Source organism: Microsporum canis, genomic scaffold (genome assembly GCF_000151145.1).
Source record: "Microsporum canis CBS 113480 supercont1.7 genomic scaffold, whole genome shotgun sequence".
NCBI classification, from domain to species: domain Eukaryota; kingdom Fungi; phylum Ascomycota; class Eurotiomycetes; order Onygenales; family Arthrodermataceae; genus Microsporum; species Microsporum canis.
Genome location: NW_003299163.1, coordinates 1,566,349 through 1,590,015, shown reverse-complemented (window position 1 = coordinate 1,590,015; position 23,667 = coordinate 1,566,349). Strand labels below are relative to the sequence as shown.

The following is a 23,667-nucleotide window of genomic DNA, read 5'->3' as shown; positions in this document are numbered from 1 at the left end:
TGGAGGGTCTATAGGTTGGGCGGAAGATAGGGAGGTATGGAAAGGCAAGAATAAATTGTAATACTATTAAACATGATAGCCCTGAGGGTCTCCGCCATACACGAGTACACCATTTATCTGTTATCCGTATTTGTAATCCTGGAGTGTCCATAGGTTGGGCGGAAAGATAACGGAAGGAAAGGTATGAAAGGGCAGGAGTAAAGTGTGATGTTTAACAAGCACTTAGTTAACCGCGGCAATGATGTCACTGAATATGATGATGCAGACAGGAACAGGAATTCAGTTATTGAAGGCGAAACAAAGAGAGAATGCAGGATTTTTAAACCGTTCCATAAAGCCCTGAGGGCCTCTATCACACACGCGTACGCCATTTATCCGTTGTGGGTATTCATAATTTCGGAGGTCGGTCATAAATATAAAATAATCCAGGTTCGTCTCCATGATGATAGTTGGTAGTAATCTTAAGATGTATTATCCGGTTCGTAGAAGATCAAGGGCGTTTTCAAAAGCTTTGACAACACTGGCATCTATACAGTCATGTAAGTAAGACTGCAGTACTGGAGAGATGAGGACTTGCTTACAGTGAGCTTTCTTTTCTTCTAGGCTCGCTTCTGAATTCCGTACGTGATCCATCCGAGTTTTAAATCTGTCAAAGGTTAACTGATCATGGTCTCTTGTCAAGGGGCAAAATGTACCGCCTACCTTTTATAAGCTCTGTCTTCGTCACGGAAAGTAGTTGTCTGCGACCATGCCATAAATACCTAGACAGCAATCAAAACGGTTAGCATCAACGTTTCCAACAGGTAGCATGACAAGAAGACTAACTTCGAGGAGATCAGCAGTTTCTTTCTGGAGGATATTTTCGGTCTTTGACCGTTCGTCCATTTCTTCTATGAACCGTTGCTGTAGTTGCTCCCAGGTATAACCCTCAAGTTCCTGGGCCAAGGCAGAGAACCCATCATCAGCTTTGCAGCTGGGGTTAGGTGGTGGTATGGGTGATCTATTCGGTTGAGTTGTGGGCTCAACCGTGGCCTCTACCACGGGCTCTGAAACAAAGGAATCCTCTTCCCCGTAAGAGGCCACGGCCCTTCTTGGACTTCCCGGGTAAACAGGAGAGTCCACAAGAGGAGAGTCGGGGTCAAGGGAAGACCCCGGAACGGGTGTTCCGTTCCCCTCCTCGATCTCAGAGTCTGAGATCATTATAAAAAGGTATCTTTATAAAGTACATTAGCAGGGATAGAAAAGGATGAGAAGTGAAAAGTTTTTACTAACTTGACAGTGGGAGAAATGGGCTTTTTATAGGTGGGCTGTTGTTTGTTATGACGATCACGACCAGAGAAGGCGCTTACTAATTTGACAGCTAGAGCAGTAGATTTGTAAGTTAGTCGTCATTCATCATTGCTTGTTGTCGTTCGTCGTTGTTTGTCGTGCTTCGTTGTTTGTCGTCCTGTAATGCGGGGCTCATAACAACGCGTATCTAGACATGCAGAGGGTATAAAACGAGACAAGTAGCAGAGTTATCAAGCTATGCTTAGATGAAACCTCCACCTTAGAGAACAGAAACAGTAAAGAAACTGATAAAACGCGTGGGTATAAAGTTGAATCTGGTTGTGAAGTTGTAGAGCTTAGGTTGGTTTAGACAAAATCTCTCCTTAAATACTTCACACACAAGCTGACTAAGTACTTCTTGATAAAACCACAAGTTGCCTTTTTCAGCATGTTTGACAATAACTCGATATTACAAGTGCAAACAAGCAACACAAGTCGAGCCTTCAACGTCTTTGTGATATCAAGTGCCTTTTTTAGCTTGTTTAACACTTAAGTTTTGCTATAAGTGCAATAAGCAACACAAGAGTTAGCTAAGCAGCTGACTACAGCATTCTAACACTTTCTTTGACTCCTTTTCAGTTTGATAACAAGTGCAAACGAGCAACACATTAGACCAAGTACGGTTTTTGACATTTCCTTTGATATCAAAACTGCCTTTTAGCTTGTTTGCTAACAAAATGCTCAAAGTGCAAACAAGGAACACATCATGACTCAGCAGCTGACTAAGTACGGCTTTCACGATGTCAAAAGTTGCCTTTTTCGGCTTGTTTGCTTGGGGAAGCTCAAAGTGCAAACAAGACAAACTCTACGCTTTCAGCACTTGCCGCCTGCCTGGATCAGGTGACATCATCATCGATGCTTTCTTTTCCTTATCAACGAAGACAACCAAACGGCGATTTCTGTGTCTCCCACAGGTTTGAGCAACGATATCCCGGCTGATATTATGATGAGACGCTCCTAGGGACTACGCTAAATAGGGACCTTCTTTGTTACGGCTCCAAGTCATGACCCAATACATGTTCGGTGGTTCAACGCTGCTCCCTGGTGTTCGGCGAATAGGCACGATCGGCTTGGATTGGAGAGACGGTGGCAGCGTTGTTACCACGAAGCTGCTGAGGATTACCTGACATGGGTTGCCACGTATGTTCGCAGCCGCCTAGTCCCCGGCTGGGATTCTACTGCCCAACCTGCGCCCGCAACCAGCTCTACGGCCTTCGTTTCGACCATGCGAGAGTCCTGCTGGACAAGGATGTGGCGGGAGCGCAGATCGAAGAGTCCATAGCAAAGAATACGCAGGCGAATGCCGATATATTGAGCGGCGGTGGCCCGAGGCCATCCGGTGATGCCAACCGAGCTGAGCCGGAGCCGTCAAGGTTGCTGATTCAGACCAAACGCACCGCTATTTCCCAGTCAGCTGGAAGAACGGAAGATATACTATCTCATATCGCCGCTCTGGAGAAGGAGATCGAAGATGGGAAGAAGGAGATTGCTCGACGACGAGCTGCACTCGCCCAGCGACGGTCTGATGCAGAATCGGCCAACTATGAAGTGGCCAGCAGGCGGGCCAGGACACTTGGAACTGTTCAAAAGAGTATCAGGGCCAGGGAGAAGCAGTGGAACAGCGTCCATGACAAGGCCGTGGAGTCGAGAGCGTTCTTAATCCGAGAGGTTGCGAGCATGTTCAGTCTACGTCAAAGATCAAGGCGAAGAAAAGGCGATCATGCGAACCTGTTCTCCATCGGAGGCGTCAACATCGTTGACCTTCGTCATATGAATAGTGAGTAGATGGAGATGTAGATTATCCCGCCTATATCTTCAGAATCTGACATCTTTAATTTAGGCGTGAATCCCGCGCAAATAACTGCGTCGCTGACCCACATCTCCCGGATGCTTGTCCTGGTGTCGCATTACCTTGCTCTGAGGCTGCCCGCAGAGATCGTTATCCCTCACCGTGGACATCCACTACCCGCCATTTTCACTCCATCGTCGTCCTACATAGCTCGCCGACAGGACTCCTCGCCCAGCTTGTCCCCCTCCCACTCCATCACCGGCCACTCAATTACCCCACGAAGCGCAGAGGCGATTTTACTCCCCCGCCCCCGACCGCTTTTTATCGACCGCTCCCTTCCAAAACTTGCCAAGGAGGATCCCACCAGCTACGCATTATTTATCGAAGGAGTATCCCTTCTAGCATGGGATATATCCTGGCTGTGCAGGACCCAAGGCCTTCATATCGGCTCCGAGTCATGGGAAGACGTATGTGACATTGGAAGAAACCTCTGGCAACTTCTCGTCGCCCCGGAACCATTGCTTAAGGCACTGGTAAAGAGCGAAAATCAGCATAACCCCGGCCCTTCTAGCGGCCAGGATAAAGATAGCCCGGAAAACACTAATGGTGAAGGGAATACGAATAATCTCCGACGATCGCGATCACTTCCTATCCTTGGCCACTTCTCACATGGATCCGCGCACACATTTCTCGGTTCGGTAGAGGGAGTGGAATTTATGAAAACGTGGAAGTTGCCCTCTCCCGTGAAGATTGCGGATAAGCTGAAAGCTACCTTACTGGGGGAAATGGCTAACGCAGAGTGGGAGTTGCTCGGAGAAGACGAGTGGGAAGAGGAAGGTGTGCAACAGGTGGATGATGAGAGCTCTGACAGAGGAGTTGTGCTTCTCAAGTGATTGGGTTACCGTGTACATATTGTGTGAAGAGGCAAAATAGGAGTTTGAGGCATGGTGCAAATAGACGTGGATTTTGGTTTACCTAGGTACTCTTTAGGGCAGATGAAAAAAATTTAATAATTTTTTACTGTAGCGTCGTTGTCATTGCCGTTGCCGCATCCGTCCTTTATATGTAGTGTTGCGTTGATTTATTTTTTTATTTCTCATTGAAAATGGCTGTGGGGTCGAAATCTGTTCGATGGAGTCTTTAAAATGGCCCTCACTGAGGCTTTTAGCGTGCCGATGCTCCCGTGCAAAGTTAGATGTATATAGAAGCTTAAATCCTTGAAAAGAGATAGAACAAAGTTATCGTCTTGAAGGGGAAAGAGGAAAGAAGTAAGGCATCTCCGATTCGCTACCATCGGCTGGTGAACATGGATAAATCCGGGACCTTCATCATTTGGTCCCTGGGAAGAAGACAGGGCGCAGACTCGTCTCTCACGACGCCGATATGCACTGGTTCAAGCGGGAAGGTATCCCCTAGCCAGATGCCGATGACATTATCCAGCACTACCTGCTGAATGATAATGCCGCTGTGCGGGAGAGCAGGAACCCACTGGCCATCAATATTAAACTATACAAGTGTGTTAGATAGCAAGGCATCAGTTATGCACAGAGGAGAAGAAGTGGTCACCTGGATGAATGGGTGCTGTTGGCCCGCGCCCAGTCGGCAAACGGAGACCTTCAGCGTCCGGCTTGAACGCAGGTCGGGAAAGCGGACGCAGTGGCCTCTGTGGTGCTGCGAGTCGTTGACGTATATCTCGGTAATACCTAGACGAATGAGATTTAGGTAGAAAGTGATGGTCTCTGCATGTTCGAATGAGATGTATCGAGCATGTGCAAGGTAGGTGGAAGGGTCAGTCTGTTCAGTGGGCCATGAACCTATTCTGAGGCTGGAGTTGATCCATGAGTTCCCGGGGGGCATGGAATCTGCATCAAAGTACGGTTCTACACCGCCTCGGTTTGTGGTGAGTATGGCCCGGCATTTCATTGACTGTTAGATGTTAGTATAAACGGTGTGTGCAACAAGGGAGATAAGAGGTTGTTGTAATGTATACATCACGAATGAGCCGTAGTCTGTGCAGATCCGCGTCTCTGACCCTGGACATCTCCTTACCGAACGGAGAGGTATGGCTGTCGAATATCCAGTTCGGTCGACCCTGGCTCTCATCCAGGGCCAGGTCCACTACGCCGATGCCATCGGTCTTGACGGCCAGATACTTGCTCTCGCCAAACTGATAGTCTCTGTAGGGCTGCCGAGTATCAGCATCCCCACTGCTGCCGGGATCAGATACGTGGCTGATATATGTCCGACCTCCAAGCCTGACGAGATGGATCCGCATGATGGCTCCCGGGATATCTACGGTGTCCACATCGAATCTGGAATCCGGTATCACCAGCGGACCGAGGCCCGGTGCTTCAAGCTGACCGACCAGCCTGACGAGAAACTCCAGCCTGCCAACGTCGTGTCTGGATATCATGTTCCAAATCTCACCCGGCAAACCGGTGATGGCCACATCCAGGTCTGGTGATGGAGGAGACGTGTGAGGGTTATGGAAAGCACCGTGTTCACTCGGCGGCCCTGTGGAGGGCCGCAAGAACGTTGGCTCCATCAGATCGAGCAGACGGCAGAGCATGCCTGGTGACAGGTGGCGGACAAAAGAGAGACATCTGCGGTGTATGAGCACCGCCCTGTCCGTGTACCTCGTCCCTCTGAAGCGGTCGGGCTGAAGAAGAACACCTGGACGAAGACACGCGGACGTCAATGGGGGCCTCCTGGAGGTAGTTGAAGTAGGTCCGGCGTAAGGGCAAGACGCGATAGCAGGCAGGCTTCTTGACATCGACGTCTTCCTGGCAGAGAGGACATGGAGTGTGGTAGTATGGGCAGCCATGTCTGTCCGCCATCCTCCGTTCATATAAGTATATGTTGCTATGTTGACGTCTTGACTTATCATCGCCAGAAGCTGAAGCTGAAGTCGCGTCACATGACCGCATCCTTCAACTTCATCTCTTCATCTCTTCATCTCTTATTCTCTGCTTCTGCTCTATCTTATTCTGTGCTTCCTGCTTCCTGCTTCCTGCTTCTCCCAACGAGCCCCCGATGCTTGTCAATGGCCTGCCTGACGTCAACTCCCAAGCTTCCCTTCGCGCGATCCCATCCTCACAGCCCCTAGTTTCACCAACGACGATCAGGTCTAGCCAGCCAAGGCATCCTCCCAGCGAAGGCGATAAACCAGGCCCACCGTCCCTGTCTTGCCCACTGGGAGAAAAAGAAAAGAAGAGCAACAGAGAGAAAAAGCAAAGAAGAGAACAACAGGCTGTGTTCCCCCGTTTCCAGTTGGCCTCCCCCTTCCCTGCCAGCCCATGGGACAAAGAGGCAGTTGGAACGGCCGCCCTCATCTCTCTCATCACAGGGACCCATCGAGATACCAATCATGCGTAACCAACAGCAACGCCACCGAATATCAACATCAACATCATCGACTTTTAATAAATATCGATAATCGACGAGGCTGAAACTCCATGCTGTTTCCGTCTTGTAACGGTATGTCAGACATGTATTCAATACCGCCCTGATACGCGCCGAGAACTCGTTCCTGTCATAAAAACCTTGTTCCTGGCGCTAACGATGCTTTGGGCTTAGGGCGGCCACGCAAGTCTTTGTCCTCGGCCAATCACGGGCCGACATGGCATATTGCGTGCCGCTTGCTGAATCAGGGGCGTATATTTAGACATGTGCTGAGTACATGAATTACTCTTATAGCAGAAGACTCTATAGCGATATCCCTATACCGACACACACGCATGCCGCTGGTATGCTGGTATTGTCATGCCGTGTTCGCCGATACTCCCGTACGGCGTGCCGACTCTTGACACTCTAAGCAAGCGCCTTTGCGGCCGTCTTCGTTGTAGGGGGCGGGGACTGCGGGGCGGCAGCTTAACCCCCTGTATTGAAAGCCGTAACGGGTACCGCGTAATACCGTAACTTCACTCCCTCCTTTTTTCTTCGCAAGGAACAAAAAAGTATTTCAATCTCGGAACTTCTTCTTCTTCCTCTTCTTCTCTTGTTGTTGGATTGCAAGAAGAACATCTCCAACTTCAGTACATTCATTTTATTTTCCCGTTTCAAGGCTGTTGCTGAGACAACTCCTTATCCACTCCTTCAAAGACAGTCTTTAAGACTCTTTCTGTCGCTTCATCTCTGTGAGTTGTATACCGCCGCCCCAGATCTTCGTCCTTTCATCTGTCAGGATAGATAGATATCAAGGATACCAGGACATCAGGATACCGGGATATCAGATATCAGGATACAGAGAGACAGAGCTAACAAGACCAGCACGATGCAATACACTCTCATTCTTGGAGCTGCGCTCGCAGCCTCCATCTCAGCCGTCTCTGCTGAGTGCGTCAACGATGGCGGCAACTGGTATTGCGACCAGGTCGACTCGATCAAGTACACCAACTTCGACTTCGATGGCACCTACGATATGGTCACCAGTATGGACGCTGGTTCTCTCACCTGTGGCACTACTCCAAAGTCGTTCGGTGGCCCATTCGGCCCCCTAGCGGAGGAGGTGAGTTCGCTGGTTTGATAATTCCGGTACGAAGGAGAACTAACAGGATCAGCTCTCTATGCATTTCCGTGGTCCCATGAACCTTTACGGAGTCGCAGTCTACAACAAGGGCCCCGAGAAGCGCAAGCGTGAACTCAAGCCATCCATCCACGAGCGCCGTCATGGCCACTCCCACCAGCGATTCCACGAGAAGCGCGCCGTTGGAGATATCGTTACCGCCGTTATTGACGGCCAGACCGTCACCTGGAAAAACGAATATGGCGGCACTGCTCCCACCGATGCTCCTGATGCCGGTGACCCACAGGTCAAGGGCTACAGCCAGCCTGACAACGGCCACAAGAACAACGACAAGCCAAAGTCACCCCCCAAGCCCTCTCCCCCAGTCCATGTCGCACCTGGCGAGTGGGGTCGTGTTGCCCACTATAATTCTAAAGACAATGAGGCTGATGGCATCACCTTTTTCAACAATGAGGGTGCCTGGGGCAAGGGTGTCACCCAGGGTTTCGGCTGTGCTCTCTCCTACGCTGCTGCAAACATTTTCGGAATTGCCTCTTCTCCAGCCGTCCCCAATAACAGTGAAATCCCTGACGGCAAGGAAGTCACCATCTTGACTGACCAGGAATGCGAAAACGGCAGCTGTGGCTTCACCCGTCCCGGCGCTGCTGCCAACCGTAAGTTCACCTATCAATGTATACATACATACATGGGTTTTCAACAGCTAACCGTTCTCTAGATGGATTTGGCGGCACGGACAAGATCTTCCTCGTTAGCCTTGACATGCCATTAACTGGTGCCCGTGCTGAGTCCATCTACACCCCTGTCGACATGCCAGCCTTCTGGTTGCTCAACGCTCGAATTCCCCTTACCTCTCAATACCCAACTAACAAGGAGTGCTCCTGCTGGGCATCCGGATGCGGTGAATTCGATGTTCTCGAGGTCCTCGCTCCAGGTGACAAGCGCTGCAAGTCTACCCTCCACGCCGACGTTGCCGGCGGATCCAGCTACTACTTCAATCGCCCCGAGAAGCCCATCACCGTTGCCGTTGTCTTCAACTCTGCCGCCAAAATCCTCCACGTGAAGGTCATCGACTACATGGGTGAATTCCCTACCACTCTCGACAGCAAGACTGTCGAGGACCTGTGCACCGATGCTCCGAAGAGCAACACCTTCCCTCTTGGCGCTTAGACAGCAGCCATAGCGGACGCATAATCCTCTCGCCAATGCCATGGTCGTTTCTCTGTTTTGTTTTCTGCTCGGCTCCTATACTTTGATATCCACCTGCAAATACAACTTATACCTCTCCGATGTATCATATCTTATCCCTTCCGGATATATACATACTCTCGTCCCCTTCTCACGGCGTTAAAAGAAGGCTTCAGTGAACGTCGACGTCTTCGATCTCCCTGTCTCCTCTTTTATTATTCTTTTTAAATTCATGATATGATTTTTTTTTCCACTTTTTACACACCCCCTCCCCCCCCTTTTCCGCTTCTTCTTAAGGAGGGATAAGCGAAATCCGGATATCTGGCTGACGAAACCCCTTTCCTGTCCTTTTCTGCCGTTTTTTTACCTCTTACCTACTCTTTCAATGATCAAGTTGTCTATAAATTGCTATACGTAGTGTATATTTGCTCATGTTTGTAGATTACTTTCATAGCCCCGGCGGAAATCAATATTGTTCATACTGTCAAAGGTGTCTTCTTTTCCCATCTCCTAGACGATGCTCTGGACTCATCAGCTCTACTATCATAATCTCGACACAAGCAATATCAACTCCTTGCCTTATCAGTCTGCGACATCCCGTGACTTCCGATAATAAAACTTGACACGCGAACAACGGCAAAGAAAAAGACCTCCAGCTACACACTTCTATCCACGAGATTAAGATCACTCCGTGCCGTATATATATATATCAATTACACGCTGACGGCGTTGGACGTTTGCAATTTTGGTACTACGTCTGCCTTCTTTCCGTTGTGGTGGCTGTTATGCGCAAACCGGTTTAATTTCATTTCAACCCATCCGACTCCTTTCTATACTCCGTTCTTGAACAGCGCAGACAACGAACAAAAGCGAGATACGACGAAGGCATATACGAGAAGGCCATTGGAGTTCTGGTCCACCGATTGCCAGGTTATGGGTACACGGACATTCGAATGAGGCGGATGGTTACATGCTGAAGTGAACACTTTGCACGGAGAAGCGCAGGAAGGCAGCTGGGCAAGAGTACAGATACAGATACAGATATCTAGTGACTGGCTGGGAAAAGAAGGGAATCCGTCAATAATAAGTGAAGATGGATGAGTGTTAGTTTTTATCACGTACCGTTTGCTGCGTTGTACGTGCATTGCTAACGTTGTTCTGTTCCTATCTAGCCCCTGCCGCTCCAGGCCTGGACGCCATACCGCTTGATAAGTTGAAGGAAGAATACCTTCGACGATCGTGTGGGAGCAAAAAGACGAGCTCATATAACACTTCAGCCCACGTTGCTGCGTTATTTCTCATATTAGCTCTCAGCACCTTTGGTACGGAAACCCGTCCATTTCTAATCTCCAATGCTGTACTCGGTACTAACGTGTTTACTACAGCATGTGCATTCCCTATAATAGCTCGCCGATTCCCCAGATTACCTATCCCCCGTCGATTTCTCTTTTTATCACGACATTTTGGAACAGGAGTGCTTATAGCCACTGCCTTCGTACACCTACTACCTACCGCATTCATATCCCTAACAAGCCCATGTCTACCGCGATTCTGGAACAAGGGCTATCCTGCCTTTGCGGGACTGGTTGCTATGGTTGCTGTACTTATGGTGGTGTGCATAGAAATGTTCTTTGCAATGAAGGGCGCCGGCCACGTCCATGGGTCCGAGTACGACACACTTATCGGCGAGATGAGCCATGATCATGGCTATGATGAGCATACCGTACATGCAGATGGTCGAGATCATGAGCATGGAACATCCGTCCCGCTGGGGAAAGTACGCCGGAATCCGCCCGTGAACGGATTAATGATAAGCCCTTCGACAGAGAACCTGGTTGAGGGAGCCAGTCCGCTCATGCCAAATGGTAGTGGAAGCAATCAACACGGCAAAGAAGCAGATAACGGCCAGACAAGTGATGAGGAAGATCTCGACCTTGAAGAGCTCGATCCGCAGCCTGATGATAATGAGTCTGACATCGTACCCATTTCCAGACGACGAGGACATGGCCATGCACACCACGGCAACCTATCACACAGTCATGACCCGAACATGAGTAAGCAAAATGCTCAAAAGCAGCTCCTTCAATGTCTACTTCTTGAAGCCGGCATACTCTTCCACAGTATATTTATCGGTATGGCTCTCTCCGTGGCCACGGGAGCAAACTTCCTCGTCCTGCTAGTTGCTATATCTTTCCATCAGACATTTGAAGGCTTTGCTCTCGGAGCACGCATAGCTGCCTTGATACCAGCTTTATTCCCCGCCTCATCACCTAAACCGTGGCTTATGGCACTTGCGTACGGTGCAACCACCCCTATAGGCCAGGCTATCGGGCTAGGGGTACATAATTTATATGACCCCGCGAGCACTACGGGTCTGCTTATGGTTGGCCTTACGAATGCGTTCAGTAGTGGACTTTTACTGTTTGCCGGTTTGGTGGAGCTACTGGCTGAGGATTTCCTGAGTGATAGAAGTTATGAAGTTTTGCAAGGAAGAAACAGGCTTGAAGCCTGTCTTGCCGTTGCTGCTGGTGCATCGCTAATGGCATTAGTTGGGGCTTTTGCATAGACCGCGACTTTCGGTTTTTTAATAGTTATCGGCATTATCATTAATATTGGGACATTTGTATTTCTATCCATGTTTGTTTAAACTAACTATATATCATTTTTGGAATTGGCTCCTTATTACCCCGAAATGTTCATTTTTTCTCTCCTTTTTTTCTTTGAAGCATCATAAAGGTCGTCTTATAGCATTTATTAACATCAAACGCCTAGCAGCAATACGCATCTAACTACTGCAAAGACTCAACGACCATAGCACTAGCACCGCCTCCACCATTGCAAATACCCACACACCCAAGCTTCCCCTTTTTCTCACGCAAGACACCCAAAAGGGTGGTCAGAATACGCGCACCACTGGCTCCTAGCGGGTGCCCCAGTGCAACAGAGCCACCGTGGATGTTCACCTTGTCTTCAGAGAGGTTGAGAAGCTTCATATTTGCCAAGGCAACGACGCTAAATGCCTCATTGATCTCGAAGGCATCAATGGCACTCTGTTCAACGCCGGCGTGTTTGAGAGCCTTGGGAATAGCAAGGGATGGAGCAGTAGTGAACTTGCTAGGTGCCTTGGCTGCGTCACCCCATCCGAGGATCTTAGCCATGGGCTTGAGGTTGAGTTCCTTCAGCTTGGCTTCGGACACCAGGACGAGGGCGGCAGCGCCGTCGTTAAGGGGGGACGAGTTCGGAGCCGTTACGGTTCCACCGTTGGGGATGAAAGCGGGCTTGATAGCTCGGAGTTTATCGGGGTTAAGCTGGATGTCTTGTTAGCAGTGGTCTCGCCTCCTCATCTGAAGGGGGCTGTGACGTACGTTCTTAGCCTCCTCGTCCTTGTCGACGATAGTGGCTGGCTTACCACGGAAACCGGGAATTTCAATTGGCGCAATCTCTACGCTGAGAGCACCGGAGTTCTGCGCAGCCTGTGCACGTTGATACGTGCGGATGGCATACTCGTCCTGCTGTTCACGGGTGATTCCGTGATCCTCAGCACATTCTTCTGCTTGTAGCCCCATAAGCTCCTTCTTGCCGTAGGCGTCGGTCAAACCGTCCTTCATGATACCGTCTGTGAGAGATTGATGGCCATATTTGGCACCGGTACGCATGTTCGGGAGGTAGTGAGGGGTGTTTGACATAGACTCTGTTCCGCCAGCAACGATGATATCGGCGTTTCCAGTCATGATAGTCTGAGCACCAAGGATGACGGCCTTGAGGCCTGAGGCACACACCTTGTTGACAGTGGTGCAGACTGTAGATTCAGTGAGTCCAGCTCCCAATGCGCACTGTCTGGCTGGGTTTTGGCCAACACTATTCAACGAGTCCAGCAACGTTAGCTAGAGGAGCTGTTCACGACGAAGGAGCGTCATCTTACTTAGCAGAGAGGACGTTGCCAAAGAAGACTTCCTCTACATCTTCCGGATTGATTCCTTGAGCCCGCTCAATGGCAGCTATGAAACCAGTTAGCCATAGCATCTAGTCGTTAGGCAGCAAGATAAACATATACCCTTTATCGCGTGAGATCCCAGCTGGGGGGCAGTGAGGGACGATAGAGAGCTATACAGTCAAGTCAGTATAAGATATCTATACGCCTCCAATCCCTTCCGGTATCAGATTCAACTATCAGCAGCATAAGAACAACGGCTTACCCAAGGAACGAGCCCACCGGGGTTCGAGCTGCAGATACAATGTAGACTGGAGGGCGGGAAGACATGGTGGGGAGGGAACCTTTAGACAGCAGACAAGCGGCTTAAAACAGAGCAAGATATGGTTATATATTAAAGTGTATTAAAGAGTCGAACTAATTTAAGGAAGAAGAGCAAGTGGAAGAAGAGAAAAGATGCAGTTTGGCAGCTTTTATGATTTGTTGAGCTTTCTTGATATTTAACTTATCGGGGCGTTGGATCTTTTACTTTCGCCCACCGATGGATGATGATGGAGCGTTATCGGAGGGTATTTTTCCCCTGCCCTGCACGCTCCAGCCTGCTTGCTATGCTATTGACAGCCACTTAATCAAAAACACCGCCAACGTCTATCAATCGCACTCTTTTTATCTTATTTATTATATAAAAATATCATTTTCAGTCGTTCAATTTTTTTTTCTTTTGTTTTCTTTTTTTAATCTCAAAATATGGAAAACGAAGGTCATATCACGTGATGAAATCATATACTCTTTTGGCATGTTTGACTTATTTACATTTGATGAATCATTAGTATTGGTAATACAGTATTTTATAGAGCTTCAGCGGGTATTCTGTTTATAAATGGTACAGTAATGTATTAATATTACACTGTCAGTTTTCGACTTGCTGGACTGAAATATATGAATGATATGAAAACATAAATGTTACCGCAATATATTAAGAAATCAAGACACAGAAGACGACTTTCCGGCTGTCTACTTGGTTCTATGAGCCAGTGACATCTGCCTCACACCTGCAGTGGCCCCCTGGATCCATTGAATGGACCACTTCTTCATCAGCTGAGCCATCGTCGGAAGTTGGAGAATTTCCGGGCGATGCGAGAGCGCCTGGCGCAAGTTGTCAGTGCCATAAGTATGCGCTTCCGCCTGGATGTTCCCCCAGAAGCTGTGGCGCTCATTATCTCGTTGTTGCATAGTCGTCAGGAACGCGTCCATTCCAGCGGTCTCGAACTTGGCAAGAGATTGGACCCAGTCATCATACGGAATAGGCCGTAGCGGGAATGGGCAGGATTGGCTCAGCATGTCAAATGTTGCTGGGAAATCAACCACGGCTTTCTGATCTGGTTGTACCACGTTGTAGGTGTGGCCAAGGTTCTTATTTGAAGTAGATATCTCCAAAACACATGAAACCACATAGTCCACTGGGATAAACTGGTTCCGCTGTTTGGGAGCAATGGGATAGCTGCCTATCTGGATGCAGCTGGACATCAGTCTGTAGATGGCATCGTCGGTGCTGCCAATGCCACTAACGCTATGGCCCAGAACCAGGCCAAAGCGATAGATAGCTACAGGGTGCCCGTTTGAGATGGCATCCCATAATATGGCTTCCACAACATACTTGCTCTGTGGGTATCCATTTTGAGAGCTGGAGTTACCAAGGTCAGCAGCTGGCTTCTCGTCTTCTAGAATATGCTGTTCGCCAACAAACGCACCGAGACCGCATGCTGCGATACTCGAACTGTAATGGAGGGCTATTGGCCTTTTGTTTGCTGCAAAACGAAGTATGTTGAAAGTTCCCAGGACGTTGGCTATACGATGAGCTGAATACGGCTGTAGGTAGTTTATTCGCGCGCCTAGGTGGAAGACAACACTTGCCCATTCGGACAGCTCGTCAAATCGCTGCTGCTCGAGACCTAGGTTTGGACTGGATAAATCTCCCAGAACCACTAATAGTCTTCCATCAAGCTCTCTCTGGATCCCGTGTTTTTCGAGAGCTTTCCTGATGCGTTCCATTCCGTCATCTTCATTGCTTGCTCGGACAAGACAAGCAACTTTTCTGACATATGGTTGGTCAAGGAGTGAAGCAAGCAAAAATGCCCCTACAAAACCCGTAGCTCCAGTCAGGAACACTCGACCTTCGGACTCGCATTTCCAGTCGATAGTTGGTCCTGGGAGTGGCCGCACCTTGCTCCCTAACTGTAAGTCTGCCTCGAATACTCCATTCTCCGAGACTTCACCCTCTGGCGCATCGCAATCCTCTTCATCTTCTTCGGAGGTTTGTGATTGGTACTTGAGACGTAGGGCATTGAGAGTAGTCGTCGTGAGGCCCCCAACAGTTTTCGCGTTTGAGATCTCCATTAATGGAATCTCCAGGGACAGATTTCGGCGGAACCAACTTCTAATCTCAATCGTCATCAAAGAATCAATAGCCATATTATCAATTTCCTTTTTATCCGCGTTTTCATCAAGACCTGCACGTGAGCCGATCAGTACTCTCAGCTCCTTTGCAATTTTTTCTTCAGTGTCTTGCGTGTCTAGGATACTCGGGTCCTTCTCGACCTCTTCAACTAAGCTTTTAAGGTCCGCTCCGCTAATAGTGCCAATCTTTTCAACCTGTTTTTGAATGTTTTCATAGACAGTAAACCGAGCATCTCGCCGCCAAAGCGGCTGGGTTTTAGCATCAGAAAGAGGCTTTGACGTGCCCAGTCCTATAGCGAATTGGCCTGATCCGGCACCCTTCGAGTTTGACATTGCCACCTGTAAGGCATCAAGGAGATAGGATTCATCCACCATCTCTATCGAATTTGCAAGCGCCGTGTCCACAAGCTTTAGATTCTGGCTCGCATAACCAATGCCTTGCATGAACCCGATATTGACCGCCCAAGCCGGCAGATTCATGGATTGCCGATAGCGAACGAAGGTATCCAGGAAGGCATTTGCCGCAGTATAGCTTGCCTGGCCGGTGTTGCCTCCAAGAGCAACGACAGAACTGAATAGAATAAAAAAATCGAGAGGCACGTCTTTGAAGACGTTGTGCAAGTTCCACGTTCCTTGCACTTTGGGCGCAAGTGTAGTGTGCCAACTATCATACGTCATCTTTTCAAATGCTTGATCCTATATACATTCGCATTAGTTACCGTCACACGTGAATGGGTGTTGTATATGTCCCATACTTACCCTTAAGGCCATTGCCATGTGGATAATACCAACAACTGGCTTTAAACCCACAGTAGCTGCTTGTTTTACATCACCAAAGTCTGCTACACTCCCTTTAACTACAGTGGCAGTACACTCCTGAGCAGCTAGCTCGTGTAGGAAAGCTTTGTCTGAATCAGATTCTCCAGCTGATCGTGACAAGAAAATGAAGTGCCTGGCCCCCTTTTCAACCATCCACGTCGTGACGGCACGACCGAGTCCGCCGAGTCCGCCCACCAGTAGATAGGAGCCATGGGGGGATAAATTGATGGTTTGGCAGCCCTTGGTGAGCGGTATCTCCGATGGGTTGTCAGGCATTTTTACCAGAATTTTGCCCATATGTTTACCGGTCTGCATGTACCGGAAGGCATCAATAACCTCACCAGCCTCAAAGACGGTTATCGGACGAATTGGATGGATCTTTCCCTCCTGATAAAAGTCGATAACTTGTTGGAACAGCCTGCTCATCAGTTAGTTCACTGTTTTGAAGGTCAAGAAGTAAACAAAAACCTACTTTCTAAGTGCCCCCTCACTTGTCTCACCAAGTCTATATAGATCAACTCCGAAATAAGCTCTATTTCCTGAGAATCCATCCATACTTAGCTGAGCATGGCCCAGGATATCTCGCTTTCCTAGCTCGATCATCCGACCAAGTTCTGCAACACACTTCCACGAAGCATGCAATAGTTCGCCAGATAAAGAGTTTAAAACAATATCAACCCCTCTACCGCCGGTCTCTCGCATGATATCAGTGAGGAATGAGGTGCTCCTTGAATTGAATATATGGTCTTCAGGGATCTGAAGTTTCTCTATAAGATAATTTCGTTTCTGTTCATTTCCAACGGTCACATAAATCTTGTGTCTAGTTAGCAAAATACTGGTACAAAAAGCTAGAATAACTTTACCTCAGCTCCAATTATCCGACAGAGTTGGATAGCTGCCAAACCAACACCACCGCAAGCAGAATGGATCAATACTGACTGTTGATATTGTATAACTTGTTAGTTTGAATATAAAAACAAAGAAATGGGGTGCATAATACCTGGTCTTTCTGAAGGTTCCCAAGGCGCATGAGAGAATGTATCACAGTAGCATATACTGATATCATTGTCGCTGCATCCTCTAAAGATAGGTCGTCGGAGACAGGGATACAGCGCTTTGCTGGTATCACCTTAAACGAGCGAAGGACACCTGAGCTGGTAAGAAGAACCCTTTGTCCAACTTGCATGTCCTTCACTTTCGATCCAATCTTAGAGATGACTCCTGTACTCTCGATCCCAAATTCGCGTTTATCACCCATAGCTCCTAACGACACCATGATATCCTATCATAAAGTTAGTGTCTCTCCCGGAGAATAACACATTGTAGTATGCATACCCTGAAATTTAGCCCAACATACTTTATATCCACACCAATCTCGTCTTCTCCAACCGGGGGTTCTTCTTCTTCAGCCCAGAAAATTGAGTCTAAAAGGCCATATGTCCCGATGTCTAGAAATCTGGACATGTTTCTTCTATTGGCTGTGGCCTTTTCTTCGTTCAGCGGAGTCCAATAAAATCTGCCGATGTGCACAATGTCATTCTGTAAAAAGAATTCATACTCTGGGTCCAACCAGTGTTTCTCTCGGTTCCTCTGGATCTTTTCCAGCACATGGCAGAGGGAAATGGCAGTGTTTTTATCAAACCTATCAACTTCGATCGTAGAAAAGTCTACGTCCATCTCGAATCTAAGCGTTCGAGCGAGGCCCAAGACCAAACCATATCGAGGATCCGCACATTCAAGTTGGCTCCCCCGTGTTACCCAGAGAATCCGGCAGTTGCTCCTGGTGGACATACATGTTTGGAATGCGCGGAAGTCTTCCTCCGAAATGTTGTCAAAAAATGGGCCGTCCAAGTCCAGCAGTGATATAACAGTTTTATTTGCTGGAACTTGGTCTAATATACACCAATGAACTGCATAGCCCTTCTCAGAAAGGAAAGATTCCACCATATGCCCCCAATGGTGGGGTTTGGAGTGGTGAAGGAGATACACGTCTCCTTTATCCGGGCAATCTTCAGCTCGCCGTGTTATCATATCGGCACCGAAATGATATGGATATTCACTATCGTATCTGGTTGCCTCAATGCCCGTAAAACCACTCTCTCGAAGTTCCCGATCCCATCGTTCAGGAGTGACATAGGGAGCAGTACCTCGGCCATCGTCTTCCCCAAGCCACCAGCCGGGCAAGACACCCTAATTTCAAAGTTAAGTATAGTCTCGTAAAGATGAATATAATGAGATACACACCATCACAAAATCAAAAAAGGGTACGACTATGGCAATTTTCGTTACTTAAGCGTAATATGAGTAATATAATAGGAGCGTAGCATACCTGGGCAAAGCTCCTCTAGCAGAAAACGACCACCGGGGGCAAGAAGAGCTCGCACGTTTTTCAGGGCAGCAGTTAGAACTGGTGTTGCATGAAGTACCTAATACATATCAATGGCAAGCTCAGTAATGGGGCTATCATGTTCAACTCACATTTGAAGCAATAATCAAATCGAAACTTTCAGTTTTAAATCCTTGCGTCGTTGGATCTCGTGTAATATCGAGTATTGAGTACTCGATTTCCTCAAAATCTTTAAACCTCTCTTTCGCTGATGGTAGCACACCAGGAGATATGTCAGTAAATGTATACTTAGAATACATACGTGTACCCCCTGCGAGGGTTAGACTTCTCAAAGCTTTGGCAGTGGCCGATCCAACTCCGGCGCCTATTTCCAGAACTCTCAGCTGAGGATTTGAGTGACTGAGCAACGTCAAAAACTCGGGCCAATCTGCCAACGGAGATCCGTTTTCATACACCTCCTTCAGCCCATCATTCTCCATGAGAACTTCAAGTGCGCCGATCTTGCCTTCTATAATCATGGGACTGTTTTCAAGAACCCTTTGAGAGGTATTGATTAGGGTTGCTGCAATTGGAGACTCTATCTCCAGCTCCCGCCTCATAGATTCCATGATCGCTAGACGAGCTTCAGAAGAAGCTGCTGCCCACTGTGGACCTTCTGGAACAAGCTCATCCAGTCCTTCACTCATTCGATTTGCCTGAGATACGATCCACTCTTGATATTTAATTAAGTGCGGGGATTCGGTAGTCAAATTTTTTATTCGATTTGAACACTCGATAACTGAAAGGCTAGACAGCTTTCCAATTAGGACCCGAGAGCATAAATCTGACGGGATAGGAGGCAGTAATTCCGCTGTAGGTACAAAGTCAATATCTTGTTTCCATTGACATCGCGACACGAGGCGGGAATTGAGCTCGTTTGCATTCTCATCATCAACAGTAAAGAACTGAGCTCCTTTCATCCACAGTACAGCCTCCGCTTCTGATGACATAAGTACGTTTCCGCTTGCCATGCTGCTGGAACTTCCAATGCCTTCGGCCTGGACTGACATTGATGCCCCCCCTCTGTTAATGTAAATTTTCTCAATTGAGATAGGAATGCTGAGTTTGGTCATTTGTCGAGGGATGCCATGTGTAAAAGCCACACTGAAAAGCTGCAAGCACTGGTCAATTGTAGTTGGGTGAAGGCTGTAGTTGCTATCATGTAGATCCTCGTCGTCAGTAATGACCGCAGTGGCTCGATAAGTAACTGGGTCAGCTGTAATATCTTCCAATCCCCTAAACCGAGGGCCATAGTCTAAGCCTCGATTACTTAGTGCGGAGTACCACTGGTCAGGCTGTATTTGTCTAGAAAAGAGCCTTCTATCTTGTGTGAGTGGGCACCCTTCTGTGTCCCCCGATCGTATACGACCTGTACAGTGTTTTTGCCAAACATTGTCGTTACAAGAACTAATCGTAAAGTCATACCACTTCGAGTCAGCAGTATCAGTGAGCCGTACAGGATGCAAGCTGGTAACAAGTTCTATCACTGAATAATCTTCTAAGGTGAGAGCTGTCTTCATGAATAGATTCTTGATTGAATAATCATGAGATCCTGAAACTTGGTAGATAGCTTCTCCGGCCATGGCAATGTAGCCCGCACATGGAAATACGATCTTCTTATTCAATCTGTGGTCCCAAATCCAAGGGGTATTTTCCACACGTAGTAAGTTCCTCCATGTGGGATCTAGGTCACTTGATTCGTAAATACGTGAGCCCAGGATCTCATGATGGGGATGTCGACGATTCCTCCAACGTTGTGATACTCGGCTCTCGTCCCAGTATTTTTGATTATGCTGCCATGGATATGTTGGAAGGTCCGTCAGCACAGTACCAGGGCCATTAATCGCTGAGAATAGAACTGAGTTACCCTTCAGGTACACTCTCCCGGCTGCGGCCAACAAGTTTATTACCTGATCGTCTCCGCGGATAAGAGTAGGAATATAGATCGCATCTGGCTTAGGTTTATAACTGTCGAATATTTGTCTAATGGGGCCAGAAAGGGCCGAATGTGGGCCAATTTCGAGGAATGCGGCGCCTGCATCGTTTCCATTGAAAATTGTCGCAACTGCAGCCGAAAACAAGACGGGCGATAATAAATTCTGAACCCAGTAGCTTGCATCCAGCTGAGATGGTTCGATAACAATTTTACCCGTCACACTAGAGTGAAGGGGAATCATGGTATTTCTGAAGGTTATGTAAGGTTTTATAAGATCATGGTATAGCTCGGCCAAGCTTTGCATATGATCTATAGCCATACATTAGTTCGTATACTTGATCAGAAATGGTAGATAAAAAGCTATTTAACTCACAGGAGTGATAAGCAATCTCCACACGAAGACGTCTGCAGAAAATCTCTTTGTCGGTAGATTGAATCTCAGCAAGAACCTTGTCGAGCTTATCACTATCCCCAGAAAGTGTCACACTTTGGGGACTGTTTTCACACGCAATAACCACGCCGTTTATCAAAAAACGCTTCACTTTTTCGGGGCCGAGCCCAACGGCAGCCATACCACCCCGTACGTTTCCCTTAATGTTAAGAATTGATTTTGCTACCTGTCCACGATAGTAGGATATTATAATAGCTGACTCCATGGTAATCGCACCAGAAGTGTACGCAGCAGCGATTTCACCGCTCGAATGACCGATCACTGCGGAGGAAATAATTCCCCACTTATTCAACAGGTTTGCTAGGCCCATTTGCACAGCCGTGCAAAGAGTTTGCGCGAATTCGGGGTCATCAATCCTCGCGGGATCGCTAGTATTCAAAAGCTCCTCTGAAGAAAACGTCATTAATAACTGGGGAACAAACAATATGGAAACACCATACCTTCTATGCTCCAACAAGGTGGATCCTGTAGAGCTTGCAAAGCTCTATCCATGGCCCTAATGTCACCCCGGAAGGTATCAAATTCCAAGAGTAGCTGTTTACCCATACCCGGCCATTGCGCTCCTTGGCCAGTGAAGATAAATACTATACTCCTTTCCTTGGTGGACGAAGACATCTCAAAGTTCTCTGCATTAATAGTTTTTTCGTCCTTGAGGACCGTAAACGCCCGATGTTTGAGGTGTTCTCTTCTACTACCTAAGGTAAAGCATAAATCATCATTAGAAATTCCGGGCCGACTTTCTACGTAAGAGGTCAGGTTTTCGATCTGTCTTTGGAGTGAATGTTGTGAATTTGCAGATAGAACCAGAAGTCGAGGCCCATTAGGCTTTTCAGAAAGAGCGTTATGGCCATCCTTTGCTGGTAAAAACGATAGAGTGGAATCCAAGATAGTCTATGGAAGTAAAAGGTTAGGTAGATGAAGCTTTACATTTGCGTGATGCATACTTACATGTACGTTTGTCCCACCTATCCCGAAACAGTTGATGCTAACTCGCTCACTGCGATCCAGTGGCCAAGGGGTTGGTTCCACAGGCACTTGGAGCTTAGCATTCTCAAATGGTACTTAGAGATATTATGTTAACAAAGGCCTCAAATGCATTTGGGTATTCACATACTTTTCGGGTTTGGGTTATTAAAATGTATGTTTGGTGGTATAGTCTTGTTCTCAAGCGCCAACGCTGCTTTGATGATTCCTGTTAGCCCTGAGGCGCCCTCCGAGTGTCCTACATTGGGTTTGACCTAAGTAGAATAAGTTAACAAGCGAACTCAGCAATTTCCGCTATAGATATTGATAACTAACCGCCCCAATATAAACACCTTTGCCTTGGAAAAGAGTAGCGACAGCCGATAGCTCTGTAGTATCACCTATAACCGTTCCAGTTCCATGACACTCAAAAAAGGCAGTTTCTGAGATATCATGAATCTTAGCCTGGCTGTAGGCCTGCCGTATAAGGTATTCCTGAGTTTCCGCTCCAGGTGTTGTGATATTGGGTGTTTTGCCGTCACAGTTGGTTGTAGTCGAGCGAATGATAGCACGAATAGGATCGCCATCTCTGATTGCGTCGTTAAGTAGTTTAACATAGACAGCATTGATTGCCTCACCTCTCCCATAGCCATCGGCTTCGGCGTCAAAAGATTTGCAAATTCCATTAGGCGACAGAACCATGTTGTCAGACATCGTGGTTGACATGGTCGGGGCAAGAACAAGGTTGGTTCCGGCAACAACAGCAGCAGAGCATTCTCCTGAATAGAGAGAACGGCATGCCTCATGTAAAGCGACCATAGAAGATGAGCAGCCGGTTCGAAATGTGATGCTTGAAAGAGTTAGCTAATAAAACTTCGTAAAGACTTTGGAATCTATTCTGACCTGGGACCTTTTAAGTCATACTCATAAGAGACGCGATTCGAGAGAGCGAAATCTCCGGTACCAAGAGCTCGAATTCTGTCAATATCTTGAGTATCTTTACTTGACATATCTAACCAATCCTCTCCAAAGGAACCAACGAAACACCCAATGTCTTTCCCACGCCATCCGGTTTGGCCGCCAGTCTCTAAGCATTCCCAGACTACTTCAAGTAGTAGTCTCTGTTGCGGGTCTAGCTTTGCCGCTTCATATTTGCTCATGGAGAAAAAAGGCGCGTCTACATATGCTGGATCTTCATGTAAAAAATAGCCATACTCCGTTTTGACTGAGCCAGGTTTTGAGCTATTGTGGAAAGCATCGATATTAAATCGTGACTGAGGGACCCGTCCGCGCGCATCTCCTTTATTAACAAGGAACTCCCAAAATTCTTCCGCGGAATTGATGCCCCCTGGAAGCCTCATTGCCATGCCCACGATTGCGATGGGGGGAGGCACATCGTGTGGTTTGGGACCAGCATTGATAGGTGCAGTGGATACACCATTCAACTCACCATGGTGTAAATGATTCATGCCATCCACGGTCCGCTTCCTTTCAACCAACTCTTCGATTGCAATTGAACCCATTTTCTAGGTATCGGTATGCACAGTTTATACAAACAGTACTCCGTGGTCTATTTTCAGGTATGCAGATATGTGAAAAAGACAAATAATGATGCAACCCCAGGCCAGGACGGATACTTGCTTAGAAATATTAAAACAAGGTATGGGATTGCAGACGGCGCTGAGTGTCCTTTGATTCAATATATGAAGATGGAAAGCATCGCTCTGTGAAGAAATTCAATGATCAGTTTAGCTGGTCTTCTGCTTTTCTAACCGTCGCCATGTCAAGGCCAGTTAGAGAATTGCCTGAAATGTATCACTCTCTAGACAGAAATTGACCATTACACCAAATGGCGTTTTGACTATTTTTCGACGCCCCAGCCCACAGGAAAGACTA

At 47.7% G+C, this 23,667-nt stretch overlaps 8 protein-coding genes across 8 annotated transcripts; 4 read left to right on the top strand and 4 right to left on the bottom strand.

Annotated features, from left to right (window-relative positions):
- Positions 1-471: 471 nt before the first annotated feature.
- MCYG_07793 (uncharacterized protein) lies at positions 472-1,200 on the bottom strand (the record flags this gene model as incomplete). The annotated part of the gene is made up of 4 exons (XM_002843964.1): positions 472-527; positions 582-646; positions 703-761; positions 826-1,200. 4 exons carry the CDS (start codon positions 1,198-1,200, stop codon positions 472-474), a joined length of 555 nt encoding a protein of 184 aa, XP_002844010.1.
- Positions 1,201-2,069: 869 nt separating this feature from the next.
- Positions 2,070-4,011, top strand: MCYG_07792 (conserved hypothetical protein; the record flags this gene model as incomplete). The annotated part of the gene is made up of 4 exons (XM_002843963.1): positions 2,070-2,232; positions 2,307-2,421; positions 2,490-3,106; positions 3,170-4,011. The coding sequence occupies 4 exons, from the start codon at positions 2,070-2,072 to the stop codon at positions 4,009-4,011; spliced, it is 1,737 nt and encodes a 578-aa protein (XP_002844009.1).
- A 394-nt stretch (positions 4,012-4,405) lies between these two features.
- MCYG_07791 (conserved hypothetical protein) lies at positions 4,406-5,687 on the bottom strand (the record flags this gene model as incomplete). Its single annotated transcript, XM_002843962.1, has 3 exons — positions 4,406-4,624; positions 4,685-5,044; positions 5,109-5,687. The coding sequence occupies 3 exons, from the start codon at positions 5,685-5,687 to the stop codon at positions 4,406-4,408; spliced, it is 1,158 nt and encodes a 385-aa protein (XP_002844008.1).
- Positions 5,688-6,151: 464 nt separating this feature from the next.
- MCYG_07790 (uncharacterized protein) lies at positions 6,152-6,782 on the top strand (the record flags this gene model as incomplete). Its single annotated transcript, XM_002843961.1, has 2 exons — positions 6,152-6,489; positions 6,695-6,782. The coding sequence occupies 2 exons, from the start codon at positions 6,152-6,154 to the stop codon at positions 6,780-6,782; spliced, it is 426 nt and encodes a 141-aa protein (XP_002844007.1).
- Positions 6,783-7,391: 609 nt separating this feature from the next.
- On the top strand, positions 7,392-8,810 carry MCYG_07789 (conserved hypothetical protein; the record flags this gene model as incomplete). The annotated part of the gene is made up of 3 exons (XM_002843960.1): positions 7,392-7,625; positions 7,672-8,296; positions 8,344-8,810. The coding sequence occupies 3 exons, from the start codon at positions 7,392-7,394 to the stop codon at positions 8,808-8,810; spliced, it is 1,326 nt and encodes a 441-aa protein (XP_002844006.1).
- Positions 8,811-9,921: 1,111 nt separating this feature from the next.
- MCYG_07788 (zinc-regulated transporter 1) lies at positions 9,922-11,394 on the top strand (the record flags this gene model as incomplete). The annotated part of the gene is made up of 3 exons (XM_002843959.1): positions 9,922-9,931; positions 10,001-10,150; positions 10,214-11,394. The coding sequence occupies 3 exons, from the start codon at positions 9,922-9,924 to the stop codon at positions 11,392-11,394; spliced, it is 1,341 nt and encodes a 446-aa protein (XP_002844005.1).
- A 223-nt stretch (positions 11,395-11,617) lies between these two features.
- On the bottom strand, positions 11,618-13,089 carry MCYG_07787 (acetyl-CoA acetyltransferase; the record flags this gene model as incomplete). The annotated part of the gene is made up of 5 exons (XM_002843958.1): positions 11,618-12,136; positions 12,194-12,686; positions 12,751-12,826; positions 12,883-12,932; positions 13,025-13,089. The coding sequence occupies 5 exons, from the start codon at positions 13,087-13,089 to the stop codon at positions 11,618-11,620; spliced, it is 1,203 nt and encodes a 400-aa protein (XP_002844004.1).
- A 684-nt stretch (positions 13,090-13,773) lies between these two features.
- MCYG_07786 (Fum1p) lies at positions 13,774-23,294 on the bottom strand (the record flags this gene model as incomplete). The annotated part of the gene is made up of 14 exons (XM_002843957.1): positions 13,774-15,912; positions 15,976-16,453; positions 16,508-16,848; positions 16,899-16,973; positions 17,036-17,317; positions 17,371-18,194; positions 18,365-18,461; positions 18,514-20,666; positions 20,731-21,195; positions 21,249-21,699; positions 21,757-21,869; positions 21,923-22,046; positions 22,108-22,621; positions 22,675-23,294. The coding sequence occupies 14 exons, from the start codon at positions 23,292-23,294 to the stop codon at positions 13,774-13,776; spliced, it is 8,676 nt and encodes a 2,891-aa protein (XP_002844003.1).
- Positions 23,295-23,667: the final 373 nt, after the last annotated feature.